General features: G+C 41.2%; 1 protein-coding gene across 1 annotated transcript in view; it reads left to right on the plus strand.

Annotated features, from left to right (window-relative positions):
- The first annotated feature begins 7524 nt into the window (after positions 1–7524).
- LOC115003861 (neuromedin-B receptor-like) overlaps positions 7525–15260 on the plus strand; it is a 20068-nt gene continuing 12332 nt past the window's right edge. Inside the window, exons 1-2 of the mRNA XM_029425807.1 lie at positions 7525–7651; positions 9258–9473. Of these exons, the coding sequence (XP_029281667.1) occupies positions 7532–7651; positions 9258–9473 (336 nt within the window). The 5' untranslated portion in view covers positions 7525–7531. The remainder of the gene's footprint in view (positions 7652–9257; positions 9474–15260) is intronic.

The raw sequence follows: 15260 nt of genomic DNA on the forward strand, positions 1-15260 counted from the left end.
ACAGTCCATCCCCCGGATCCCCCCCCCCTCTGTCTCTCAAACTGCTGGGCTGAAACAGGAGGTGCTGTCACGTCTCTGGGGAGGACAGTCGGCTGCTTTCAGAACACTAAATGAATGAATCATTTTAATTTGCGAGCTCTGCTGTGTGACAGCTGCAGAGACACCGCCGGCTCTCCTCTTCTGTTCACCAACAGGCAGCGTTGTTGTGCGTCTGAAACGCTGTTATATCAGCTTGTTAACGGGAAACTCATTTCCTGATCACACAGCTGCGGGCAGCGGTCTGGCTGTGTGTCAGACCCTGATGGTCTGTAATCAGCCCCTAATGACACTAAAGGCCACTAACGAGCCTTTAACTGGCCTGAAGGTCCTTGAAGAGCACAAACAGCCTAATGGATGATTAGCATAATGATTGGAGTGGTTACTGAATCTCCAATCACACACAGGAAGTGATGGTGCTGGGTGGCCAAACCTGTAATTAGGTGCTTAAACTGTGACAGTGCAGAAGAAAACTCACTGCAGATATGAGAACATTTATTTTAAAGTATCCTCCGCTGAGCTCCAAGGATTTCTCTCCTCGCCGTCTGTCCATCTCACAGTAACCTCTGGAAACCTCGGGGTCTCTTCCCAACCTGGCAACCTTTGAGCAACCAAATAAACAAAGAACAAGATGGACAAATAAACCAAAATATCGGACAACGTTGACCTGATGATCTGTTCAACTAGACATTTGCCTGAAAGCCTCACGGCAGCACCGGAGGACGAGTTAAAGGTCGATCAGAGTTGGGAGGATTCGTCGTGTTAAACCGTCCAATCGTCCTTCGAGCCACGCTCTCAGGTGAGCACTCCTCTGCTGCTGCTGGAAAACTTCATGACATTAGATTTTAAATTCTTCTCACTTTTTGTGTTAAGGCCATGCTCCATCTTGCAATGTCAATGAAAGTGAAAATAAAGCGAATATCTGCCTTGTGATTCGGATCCACTCCAGAACTTATTGAGTTCTTCTGTAATCTCGCTGATAGGAACCACGACCTGCTTGGCGTTAAGGATTATACTGCGGCTGGTTAACCCACAAAGGTGTTGCACCACTGTGCTGATGTTGGTACATGTAATGTTGTGTTTTCTTCTTGGTGAGTCAAGAGACGTCCACTTCCTGTCTACAGTCTGACATCACCTGTGGGACGGATGCATGTGGCAGAGAATTGGCAGGAAAAGGAATCAAAGAAGAAGAAAGTAAACCTTTTCTCATTTCTGAAGAGGAAATACAATCTGCTGCTCTGGAGCGGTGACGATGTGCACCCATCACCTGACGGCGGGTTTCAACAGCATTACATTATTATCTTATTTTGAAAGGTTAAACGTGGTCAGAGGACATGATGGCAAAGATCATCTGGAGAGAAACTGAGAAGGTTTGAGTGAGAGGTGGTTAAAGTAGAAGAGCTCAAGAACCATCAAAGCAGAAGGGACTGAAAGAGTCTCTGACTGGATCAACGCCTGCAAGACGCAGACGAGAACGCACACAGCTGACAAATGTAGCCTCCATCCCTGCTTCCATCTTGACCTTTTGTTTCAGGCGCTGAGGCGCTCTTTCCTCCATCTATCTTTATTTGAAAGCTGGAGTTTTGGTGGAACAGCAGCTCCTCTGGAACGTGGAGCTTCTCTACTCTGAGTCTCTCATGGATGGCTGAGCTTCTCACCCTATCTCTAAGGGAGACGCCAGCCACCCGACACGAAGCATTTCTTTAAATCAAAAACCATCCAAGTCTTTGGGCCGGCACCAGACGAGCTGCTACAGGACCAGCTGTCAGTGTTTCTTGTCTCACAGACAAACATGCATCATTAACATCTTTACTGGGATTTAGATGTTCAACTTCAAGGAACCAACAACTGGATTCCGTTCTCATTTGACATTTTAGTAACTGTCAGCAGCTGTCACCCCCCCTCGCCCCATGGTGGAGGGTAGAACATGGAAAAGGAATTTACGTAAAGGCTCTGTGTGGACCCCAGTTTTCTCACCAAGCGAACAGTGTAACCAGAACTTCTGCGCGTCTGTGGAGTCCACAGCGACCCTTGTACACACCTGTCTGCTACCTCAGCTGAGTAAACAAGTACACAGTATACACTCAATGAACCCTGCTTGTATCTGTCGCTGCTTCCTCCTGCCTTGTGTCATCATCAATCTTCTGTGGCTGCAAAGAATAACATTAAAAATAGGAATAAACAAGTAAAATAGAAAAGTTTATAACAGGTTTGAACTTCAGTCCAATTCATTTTAAATTCTAATTGTGTTTTAACAAATAAACTACGTCTGTCCAAGATGTGTTCATGTATCCTGCTCCTCCTGTAGCAACAACACAATACACCTGTTCTTACTCTTTCACGTCTTGTGCTTAGGGTCTCTTGGATCAGGTCAAGGGAGGGCAGTGTTTGTGTGTGTGTGTGTGTGTGTGTGTGTGTGTGTGTGTGTGTGTGTGTGTGTGTGTGTGTGTGTGACTTGATGAATGTGAAGCAGCAGGTGTCACCTTCCCTTGAATAAATACAAGGTTTAGAAAACATTCAAGGAGGTGTGATGAATAGAAGCGGAGGTGATTCTTTTTTCTTTGCTGTGTTCATGGCCACAATAAATCATACTGTATAATATCAAGGTGTGTACTCTGTCTACACAACGTGTACACGAGCCTCTTTGGGCTTTTTTCCTTCTATAATTAGATTAGTTTATTAAATGTAGTTATAACAGGGTACAAAAATGCATTAATCTCAAGAAAAGATGATTCGTAGCAGAATGAGCTTCGATCTCACTTCAATCTTTGGCCCCTGAACAGGTGAAGAACTCGTCTTCTTTCAGAGGAGTTAGAAGAAAACATCAAACGAACACATTCAGAGTTTATTACTAACTTTGTGTGTGTGTGTGTGTAGATTTCTCCTAAACTCACCAACAGTCACATTACATAATGCCTCATTTACATATTTTAACTTGTAGATAACTGTCAACTGGTGACATCTATTAGTTTAATTTAGATATTTTCTGCCTTTCAAGGAGTTTTTCAATATTCAACAACATAAAGGCAGATTGATGACGAGTTATTGGAAAAATTAAGCTGCATATTGTTTCTGAGGGAATATTTAGTCTTAATACAAGAAATAAAAGTTGTTTTAAAGGTCTAATTCTCCACGTTTGGTCTTAATGCTGCAGCGTATATTATATATATATAATATAATATAATATAATATAACATATAATATATAATATATTATATAATATATATAATATAACATAACATATAATATATAATATAATATAAATATAAAATATAAAATATAAAATATAAAATATAATATATTATATATTATATATAATATAATATAGTATAATATATAATATATAATATATAATTATTTCACAGAGAATTCTGGTTATTAAAACAAATAAACACTTTTTTGTGTTATTTTACATCCACTACTGACACTAATTATGAAGCTGATTTGACTATAAGTTTATTTTTCTCTGTAGACTTAATTCTCTCAACCTTTCTGACATTTATCTGCACACGGCCCTGCAGCCCTTTCATGAAGCTTGACGGCCGTTTCGTTGCTAATTAGGATCAACTGTCACACTTTCAGTTCAGGAGGCTGTTTAACAACACGTCAGGAATCTGACTAGGGAAATACTAAAGAAGGTTTTGGTGAATGAGGCCCAATGTCCCCGAACACAAAGCCGACTCCATAAAGAAAACTGTCCACATACTTTTGACCATATCGTGCACGTCTCCCAGGGCTGCACGTGTCCAGGTCCTCACTGTTGTTGCTCCAGACTCAGTTACATTCTCAGCACCTGAACAACCTCCTGCATCACCACCGTCAGCCTGGACTTTAATATATATACGACATAAATAATCAATAACTCCGCACATCAAAAGGACATGAAGTGTGATGCAGCACAATGTTGCAGGAGCTGCAGTCCAACACTGATCCGACCTCACTGTGACCCTGTTAGTGTCGCTCTGAATGAAGGAGAGCAGGAAGAGATCCTGGTGGAAACACAAGCTCCAGCTCTGGAAACAGTCCGCGTTACACAAACACAGTTTAACTTCCTGACAGCGTTCGAGCGTCAGCGGGATGAAGGAGGCTGTCACATGATGCCTTCAGCAGTAATACCGCACTGTTGGCTAACAGATAAAAACAGCTTGAATCAGTTGTTTGGCCCCAAAAGACGACGAATGAAATGATTCAAACGTCCATCCAGTGGATGTCCCCACAGTGTTGCATGATGGGAGAATACTGTTGAAGCGTGAGCGACCTTCCATCATTACTGAAGTCCAGCGCTGCGATGTGGCTCTAAATCTTCAGCTTCTCTTTGTCCTGTGCAGTCAGTGTTTCATTCAAGAGGTTTAAACTGAGGTTTGTAGTCAGCAGTATTCCATCAGCGCTGAGCCAACACTAACCTTCTGTTTCTCCTCTGGAGTCTGAAGAAGAGTTTTACAGAAGCAGCACGCTGCCTGTTCCTTCAGCTTGTTAGTTATTGTCCAGCTGACACTGAAACAGGAAGCGGCTGCTGTTTACATCTGCACACAGTTTGATGCTAAGCTAACACTCTCTTTCCCCAATAATAATAATAAGCTTTGCGCTCAGGTCTAGCAGGATAAGAATTGAGACCTTGTTTGTGCCAATGACTGCTTCTGCCCCAGCGTGGCCAGATGTTTATACGAAGAGATTGCTCCTGTAGTTGGTTTCAGTCTCATTTAAATTAATTTCCAAATTAACTACGTCTGCGTCCATACATCTCTTGACTTCTCTCCAGCCCATCGTGTTGGTGAAGGCAGTGAAGTTGATGATTGTGACTCACGAGCTCGGCTGTCTTGTTATTTCACTTTGTAATAGTAGGTTATGATGGACACATACCCACCTCCACGCATCATAGCTGTGTCAGCTTGCTTAACAAAACGAAAAGAGAACGTGTTGAAAAGTCCTCTAAATACTTGTTTTGTCACATCTTTTTGTTCTCCAGGTTATGACTCATGTATGATATATTTAAGCCTCTGAGACGATAGTTTGACCATGTAAAGGGCAGAACAGCATTGGCAGATGTTAAATGTTACTCAGCGTTTTATTCTCCACGTAGAAAAAGAAATGTTCTTACAAAATAAGATCTATTTGTAAAAAGGACTTTCTGCAACTTCTCTCAGCAGTTACCAAAAAACAAAAACAAAACATAGACCTCCATTAAAACAGAATAATGTGTCAAAGAGATATGATCAGAGTGACGTAGAATTCATAAAACAACAGCAGTAAATAGTACTTAGTATAACATTTTTATATTTTTTATAAAAGCCATCTAAGAGCCGTCTAGAACAGGGGTGTCAAACATGCGGCCCGGGGGCCAAACCCGGCCCGCCAGAGGGTCCAATCTGGCCCGCGGGATGACTTTGCAAAGTGTAAAAATTAGTTGTTTTGATCATAAAGTAAAATACTGTTCCAGATACCTGCGACTAAATGTCTTTGTAGAGACACTGAGATCTGTAAGTTGTAACACAGATGTGTAAATGATAAACTGACACTATTGTTGAAATTGAAAGTTTTTTTCTTAACAAATGTCAGGTTGTTCATAATGTTTTGTAAAAACATTAAATTTGAACATTTTCAGAATGTACTTTCTTGCTCTAAGATGAAGGGAAACATTTGGAGTTGTGGTTATTTACAGGTTGCTGTGATGTTACTGGTCCGGCCCACTTGAGATCAAATTGTGCTGCATGTGGCCCCTGAACTAAAATTAGTTTGACACCCCTGGTCTAGAACCACACGTGTGAATTAATAGCAGACTGTACATAAAGGACTGAAACCAGAAGTTAAGTTTCTTAATGTCCTCCAGCTATAAACTAATGTTCTGCTCATTTAGATTTTTCAGGCTAAATTGAAGAAACTAACGTTTGGATTTTTTTTTTTTTTAACTTCCTGTATGAATGAACACTGTCCAGCTGAGCCTCTGACCTCTGTGTGATGAGGGATTTAAAAAGCAGCTCATAAAGAATAATTATGTTTGGGGACTATTGTTGTGTCACTTTGTCCTCCGCTCCGCAGCCACAGCAGTTTGTCATTAACTAACAAAAAGCCTGGAGACACTAATGCTGCTGCAAGACAAATTATATCATTATTAGATGATTTATTCTTATTTGGTTTCCGTCCAGAGAATCTGAGCGGGGATGAAGGGCTCATTTCATAATGATTTTTACTCTTTTATTAATGTGGCATCCTTTTGAGGTCTAATTTAATGTTTATTCAAAGATCCTTGTTGAAACGTAGCCAAATATCGCAGTGTGTGTGTGTGTATGTGTGTGTGTGTGTCAGAATAATAAAATGCTTGTGAGAGGGTATTTCAGGATGTTTGTATGCGCTTCATAAATAACAAGTATTAGTACCCAGTAATAAGGCTGAAGAGAACTGTATGGTTCGCATGTTTGCTGATGATCATGTGTTATTCATCAACAAACTGTAAATCAGAAACTTCTCAGCAGGGACGAGGGCCATGGTGCACACTCTGAAATTAAACTCTTATCTCTTATTAATATACAGGCTGAAGTCATACAAGCATTTATACACAAATTAATTCACATTATAGACGCACTGGATTCATTTCATTTCTTTAATTTCTTTATTATGGTTCTGTAACTGTGCCACCTGACTTTAGTTATTTGGCGAGATGTTTTGAAACCAATGAGACAGCAAAGCAACAAAATAATATGAAAATAAACAATCAAGACAGCAAAACATTAGTACAATAATTATATGTTATTATATATATATAGTATTATACAGCAACAGTTCACTGGCTGAGACAACGTGACAACGCAAATCCAACACATCCTCATACCTAAACGACAGAATAGGTTGTTTGGCATTAACTCCCAAAACAGCATATATAACAATCGTTATCGGAGCAGCAGCGCACGCACATTGTGAACCAAAACTACTTGTCTAGGTTTAATAAAAGATTATCGTTTGGGGTAAAAGAAGTATGTTTTCTTACGTAACTTAACGTTGTACATTAAGTATGTTATGAAAATGTACTTGTGTACATTAAAATAAGTAAACGAGGCATGAACAATGGTCTCTTGGGTCGCAATAAGGGACAACTTATACAGTCCTCTTACGGGAGGACGAAGGGCGAAATCTGTTCGCATTTGGGGGTAATGTTTGCAGCGTTAATAGTAAACCGCTTTGACAGTGCTGACCTCTGAGGGAACATATACATATGTGCTTTTCAAACAGTTGAGAGGCAAGAGTCAAACAAATACGTCTCTTTGAGTAAACTATGTGTACGGGCGCAGCTATTGTTCCTCATGGTGTTTCCTGCGAGTCGTCACCAAGTACAAATATGACCCGTACACGTATCAACATCCAGTGTTGAACATATTCAGTCAAGTCCATGGAGGTTAAAGGACAACATCATGTCAGCTTGTGAATGTACGTGTTGCTCTGCAGATGTTTGATGGATGTTTGCCTCTCTGTCTCCGTCAGGTATAAGGCGATTGTGAACCCGATGGACATCCAGACGTCCAGCGCTGTCTTCTGGACGTGTCTGAAGGCCGTCTCTATCTGGCTGCTGTCCGTCCTGCTGGCTGTTCCTGAGGCCATTTTCTCACAAGTTGTTACCATGCAGGTAGAAAACAGACACCGGAAATACAACAAATACTAGAACAACCCCTGCCTTAAATAACGTAGCAAAGCCCCTCATGCAGACATCCTACTCCACCTGATTCCTCTCTTCTTCTTGAGGAATTACTACATATTTCAATACAAATATTCTTTAACATCGACCTTTAGTGTCAAACGATTACAGTGGTGTCATCTGCATATTCTTTGATTTGTTTCAATCCTGCAGGCTTGTCTTCTGCACAATATCTGCATTTTATTCTCTCATTGCTTTTTTGTTTACTTAGTGCCATTACATTTACTTAGCTAAAGCTTTCATCCAAAGTGAGTTACAAAAAGTGAATTCAACCGTGAAGCTATCGACCCAACAGTGCAAGAATCATGCATCTGGGAGATTCTTTTTTAAATGTTATTTAACAGCTTGTCTGACCACGTCCTGGTTGAGGAGTGAGGTAGTAAAAGGTAGTCAGGGTCATCCTAACCATTTAACATTGCAGCAAAACCCTGAGAGAAAGAGTTTAAGCATGAGGACATTTTTATTTGACCTGGTCAGAGTCATCTGAAGACGACTTCATTCAACATTTCTACTAAACTATCTATGAGGGAATTATGAATGTTAAAGTGTAATTTGGGCTAGTTTTCTACAAAACTGTACGATAAAATGTCCTGAACTTTCATAGTCTGGATCTGGTTTTTTTCACCAACAATGTTACTTTTATTCAGCTGTTTTATTCTTTTTCTAAACCTAACCAATCGTTTCACAGCATTAACCACAAGGTATTCTGCATTTCTGAAAATCTATTTGAAACGCTGACGTTCAACATACCCGATGTTTTGTAGAAACGTAGAATATTAAAAAATGTTCCACCAACAACAAAAGGCAAATTGACGTATTAATTAATTACACATTAAAGGTGAAAACACTACAATACAATTCAATACAAAACCAAACACTCTACCAAACTCTGTAGAGACCACAGACTGTGATCCTGACAGCTTTAGTTGGTGACCTTGTGCACATTCAGGCTGAATGTGTGCTGTTCATCACTTCCTGTTGAAGGCTCATCGTGCTCCCAGCAGGGAGCTGGGAGCACCCCCCCCCCCCAACAGCTATAAACTGCTTCACAGTCAGATTTATGAATGACAAGAGCTTCCATTTGACTCCACAATCAGTTTTATGATCTTTACTGATGTGTTGTAAAGTCTGCCTCCTGTCTGTCTCTTTCTCTCGTCTGTTTCTCCTTCTGCCCTCTCGCTTGTCTTATTCTCCCACTTTTACTTTCCTCCCCTTCTTCGTTATCTTTTTTCCGTACTCCCTCTTCACTTTTACTCGTCTTTTCCGTCTCCTGCTTCTCCTCTTTCTGCTCCTTTCTTCCAACTCCTTTGCTTTCTCCTCTCTCCTCTTGTCTCCTTGTTTCCTCACCTTGCATCGTCTCCTTGTCTCCTCTCCACCCTACTCTTCGTATTTGCTTATCTCCTCTCCTTTTGTCTCCTTGTTTCCTCACCTTGCATCCTCTCATTGTCTCTTCTCCTCTTGCTTCCTCTCCTCCTTCCCTCTCCTTGTCTCCTCTCCTCCCTACTCTTCGTATTTGCTTATCTCTTGCCCCCCCCAGGGTCACAGGGACCACACTAACGTCACCTTTGTGAACTGCGTGCCCTACCCGCTGTCCAATCCGATGCATCCTAAGATTCACTCGGTGATGATCTTCATGGTTTACTTCCTGATCCCTCTGACCATCATCTCCGTGTATTATTACCACATCGCCCGCACGCTCATCAAGAGCGCCCATGACATGCCGGGTGAAGTCAGCGAACACACCAAGAGACAGGTGAGTGGAGGGTAAATGAATGAGCTGATGAATGAGCCAATGAATGAATCAGCTGATGAATGAATGAGCTGATAAATGAGCTGATGAATGAATGAGCTGATGAATACATGAGCTGGTGAATGAATGAGCTCATGAATACATGAGCTGATGAATATGAACTGATGAATGAATGCGCTGATGAATGAATGAGCTGATGAATTAATGAATTCCCTTTGCTGTGTGTATATCGTGACATATTATTGTTGGTGTGAAGTTATCACGTCCTTCATTCAAACTTGATTTTTTAAGTGTAAATTCACAAGTGAATGAATGAATGAGAGAAAAACAAGAAGCAGACAAAGTGAAAGTTCGAAGCCGTTTGTGATTCTTTAAATCTGTAAATTCATAGTTTCACGGGATCAACACGTCGAGTGTGTGTGTGTGTGTGTGAGTGTGTGTGTGTTTGTGTTTGTGTGTGTGTGTGTGTGTGTGTTTGTGTGTGTGTGTGTGTTCGTGTGTGTGTGTGTGTGTTTGTGTGTGTGCGTGAGTGTGCGAGTGTGTGTGAGTGTGTGTTTGTGTGTGTGTGTGTTTGTGTGTGTGTGTTTGTGTGTGTGGGTGTGTGTGAGTGTGTGTGTGTGTTTGTGAGTGTGTGTTTGTGTGTGTGTGGGTGTGTGTGAGTGTGTGTGTGAGTGTGTGTGTGTGGGTGTGCTTGAGTGTGTGTGTGTGAGTGTGTGTGTGCGTGTGTTTGTGTGAGTGTGTGTTTGTGTGTGGGTGTGTGTGAGTGTGTGTGTGTGTGTTTGTGTGTGTGTGTATGTGTGAGTGTGTGTGTGTGAGTGTGAGTGTGAGTGTGAGTGTGTGTGTGTGTTTGTGTGTGAGTGTGTGTGTGTGTCTGTGTGTGTGAGTGTGTGTCTCACTGAAGTATACACTTGTTATTCTCACTGAAGTATACACTTGTTGTTATTCTCACTGAAGAATACACTTGTTTTTATTCTCACTGAAGTATACACTTGTTGTTATTCTCACTGAAGTATACACTTGTTGTTATTCTCACTGAAGTATACACTTGTTGTTATTCTCACTGAAGTATACACTTGTTATTCTCACTGAAGTATACACTTGTTGTTATTCTCACTGAAGAATACACTTGTTTTTATTCTCACTGAAGTATACACTTGTTTTTACTCTCACTGAAGTATACACTTGTTATTCTCACTGAAGTATACACTTGTTATTCTCACTGAAGTATACACTTGTTGTTATTCTCACTGAAGTATACACTTGTTGTTATTCTCACTGAAGTATACACTTGTTTTTACTCTCACTGAAGTATACACTTGTTATTCTCACTGAAGAATACACTTGTTTTTATTCTCACTGAAGTATACACTTGTTGTTATTCTCACTGAAGAATACACTTGTTTTTATTCTCACTGAAGTATACACTTGTTGTTATTCTCACTGAAGTATACACTTGTTGTTATTCTCACTGAAGTATATACTTGTTATTCTCACTGAAGTATACACTTGTTTTTACTCTCACTGAAGTATACACTTGTTATTCTCACTGACGTATACACTTGTTATTCTCACTGAAGTATATACTTGTTGTTATTCTCACTGAATAATACACTTGTTTTTATTCTCACTGAAGTATACACTTGTTGTTATTCTCACTGAAATATACACTTGTTGTTATTCTCACTGAAGTATACACTTGTTGTTATTCTCACTGAAGTATACACTTGTTGTTATTCTCACTGAAGTATACACTTGTTGTTATTCTCACTGAAGTATACACTTGTTATTCTCACTGAAGTATACACTTGTTTTTACTCTCACTGAAGTATACACTTGTTATTCTCACTGAAGTATACACTTGTTATTCTCACTGAAGTATACACTTGTTTTTACTCTCACTGAAGTATACACTTGTTATTCTCACTGAAGTATACACTTGTTGTTATTCTCACTGAAGTATACACTTGTTGTTATTCTCACTGAAGTATACACTTGTTGTTATTCTCACTGAAGTATACACTTGTTGTTATTCTTTGCTTTCCGTGCCGAGCCCATTAACTGGACGTGTGACCCGAAAGAAGCCGTGAATCCTCAAGGGAAAGTCCTCTGAGTGACGCTGAAGGCGGCGCTGTGCTGCAGCTCTTACGGGACTCTTTGCAGTGGAGCTGACCTCGACACACTCGGGTTAATGGAGAGTCGCCGACTAACAAACAGTGAATCAACTGCTGGCGCTGAGAGCCGAGAGAGGAGGGGGGTAATCAGAGACGCTCAGTGATGTGTGAAATACTCTGATGGTCGTCAGTGCAGGAAGTACGGATGCTTGTTCTCCACTGTAGCTGCAGATTGTCTGCTCCACAAGCTTTCATTACAAGAAGTAACCAGTACAGAATATAACCGTACAGGAACATCTACAGCCACATGCTCTCTGACCTCTGACCTCTGACCCTCGCAGCACAAGGAACATTCATTCTATGAAATCCTGCAGGAATCAAACTGTTCTCTCTGCTGTCGTTCATTGTCAGATATCTCCTCCCTGCTTCTGATGTCTTCCTCTGACATCATATCGTGTGTCGTGTAATTAATCTCATTACAGTTCAATCCGTCTGTGTCTCCTCGTGGGGCAGCGACGCCATCAGTGCTTTCCTCTCCTCGTTACTCACCGCCCGCATTTTCACATTCACAGAGGCACATTAACTGCAGGCGGACATATCCATAGCACACACGCTCTCTGTCTTATCTGAGAGCACAGCTGATTCATTCTGTTCACACACACACGCACACGCACACGCACACAAACACACGCACACGCACACGCTCACACACACACACACACACACACACACACACACACACTCACACACACTGATCAGAAAACGCTCTTATAGTTTGTTTTCGTCTTTCGTTTGCTGCACAACATAAAACTATAACCACGAATAATCGACCTGACGCGACCTTTCAATAGAATGTAATTACACTTCTTTGCCGCTGATTGATTTATAAACATTATTTTGGTCAAGACATCATTTCTGCTGTTTTGTGGTGTAAAAATCAACAAAACATGTTGGAAATATTCTGTCAAAGGAATCTGGAGGATCGTTAATGAAAATGAGAAAGAGCGATGGTCCAAGAACAGAACCCTGAGGAACCACACAGCTGCTGGAGCTTCTAAAACTGACATATGATAAAATAATCCTCCAACTATTGTAGTTTATCATTTATACCCAAAAGGTCCAAAACTATTCATATACACACGTTCATACCTCAGTCTCATATTTGTTAATCATCTTATTTTCATATATATTCTTAAAATGTATTTAGTGTATAACACATTTTCCTTTAGTTGTTAAACTCTGTTCCACAGAAGACTGCTGGATATCTTTGTTCTGTAAACTAGTCTGGAAGCTTCTTATCTTTTACTTTGTGCCGTTTTAAATTCCACCAAATCTCTCAACGTGAGTTAATAAATACATTGTTGTCTTGTTCAGGACGGTCAGTTCTCCCCAAACCTCCACACAATGTCTCTTAAACTGTTTATGGATCATTTAGTATCTTTATCAAGAGCTCTAACAGTGAAATGCTTTGTGGCGATTAAAAAGCAACAGGTAGATAAGTGATGAATTTACATCTTTACTTCCTCACAGAAGTAAAGATGGAGAAAGAAGTTGATGGGATCCTGTAACCAAAGAAAATAATCTGCTTTACTTCACTGAAACAACATATTGCATTTCGTAAACTTGTTATTGACTTCAGCTGAAGACTCTCTTATGTTGAGTGACAGCTGATCGACGGCCCCAGAATAACTAAATAAATCCCTCCTCAGTTTTTCTCTGAGGTTTCTTCCATTTTTCCCCCTTTAATTATGGGGTTTCTTTTAGGAAGTTTTTCCTTGTGACATGCGAGGGTCTAAGGACAGAGGGTCTAAGGACAGAGGGTCTAAGGACAGAGGGTCTAAAGACAGAGGGTCTGAGGACAGAGGGTCTAAAGACAGAGGGTCTAAGGACAGAGGGTCTGAGGACAGAGGGTCTAAGGACAGAGGGTCTAAGGACAGAGGGTCTGAGGACAGAGTGTCTAAGGACAGAGGGTCTAAGGACAGAGGGTCTAAGGACAGAGGGTCTAAAGACAGAGGGTCTAAGGACAGAGGGTCTGAGGACAGAAGGTCTGAGGACAGAGGGTCTAAGGACAGAGAGTCTAAGGACAGAGGGTCTGAGGACAGAGGGTCTGAGGACAGAGGGTCTAAGGACAGAGGGTCTGAGGACAGAGGGTCTAAGGACAGAGGGTCTAAGGACAGAGGGTCTGAGGACAGAGGGTCTAAGGACAGAGGGTGTCGTATCCTGTACAGTCTGTAAATACTGAGACTAATGTGTAATTTGTAATATTGGGCTATATAAATAAATACATTTGATTTGATTTGATTTGATTTGATATGGGGAAACAAAGAAGAAAGTAGCTTCAGCACTCAGGATGTCTGACAGCAGGAAGTGTAATGTTTCATACTCTAGTCACCGTTTAGGATGCAGAGCTCTACAACACTTCACATAATATTAATAACATCTACACATTAATCCATTTAGTTCACCTCACCTGCCAACGCCGGGGACGTTCACTGATGTTACTCATCTTACTAAAATCTTTTCCTTACAGATACAATCTGCAGCGACAGCATCGCAAAGTCTAAAATGTAGTAAAGTGCAGACGGACAAAGTGACACACAGCATTTCCACCTCCTGCAGACACAGAGCAGCACGACCCTCCCTTCACTGTCCGGATGAAGTCAGTCCTCTCTTCTCTCTTCTACCTCTGGTTTGATCTCAAACTCCTGAGGGAAACATATCTGGACTCATGTCTGATGAAATAATGAGAATAGATAATAATCGTCACGGCTCATGTCTCTGCAGGAGCGGATGAAAACAGACCAAAGGCTCTGATAACTTCTATTATTGAGATTCACTTCACTGTTTTATTCTTGGTAGAAAAAGCTATGTGTGTCCCATAGAAGTTTCATACAAGTTCAATGTGTGCATGCTGAAAGTATTCCACTTATAAATAAACATGGCTGGAAGGATATGCAGGTTGTTGATTGTATTAGACAGACGGAGGCGTGCAGCATGTGCAGCAGCGACTGTCAGTGATGAAGCTGCTGAGCAGCTGGAGCTCTGCAGCTTCATCCTGCTGAGGATCTGTGTTGAGCTGCAGACAGTTCTCCTGGGGTTTGTTACTCAGAGTGTAAGTAATGTTTGCCTGTTTGTGAGACCAGATTTACACTTTAGTTTGTGATGCTTGAGTTTACTGAGCAGCAGCAGCAGCGGTGAAGCTCCATTCACTGGGAGTGACAGCTGACTGATGGCTGCAGGATTCAGCAGAATGATTGCACAAGAAGGCGAGTGACAGAAACTTAAACATATTGTGAGTGTCTGTGTGGTTTGTCAGCGCAGTGAGCTGCAGGCACCAGCCTCACACACACACACACACACACACACACACACACACACACACACACACACACACACACACACACACACACACACAAGCTGGGAAATGATAAAAACAAGTAATGTCTGCAGAAGGTTTTCACAACATGCACGACACACAGTTCACCAGGACGCAGTTTAATAAACATTTAAACATTCTGAGTCCGATACGTTCTGCATGTTCCTGATGCAGATAGTAGGTGTGTGTGTGTGTGTGTGTGTGTGTGTGTGTGTGTGTGTGTGTGTGTGGGGACAGAGGTCAGTCAGCCGCCACCAGAGAGAAGTCAAAGTTTTCAGAGATAACTTGTCACTTTGCTGTGTC

This window comes from Cottoperca gobio, chromosome 24, assembly GCF_900634415.1.
Source record: "Cottoperca gobio chromosome 24, fCotGob3.1, whole genome shotgun sequence".
Taxonomy (NCBI): Eukaryota; Metazoa; Chordata; class Actinopteri; order Perciformes; family Bovichtidae; genus Cottoperca; species Cottoperca gobio.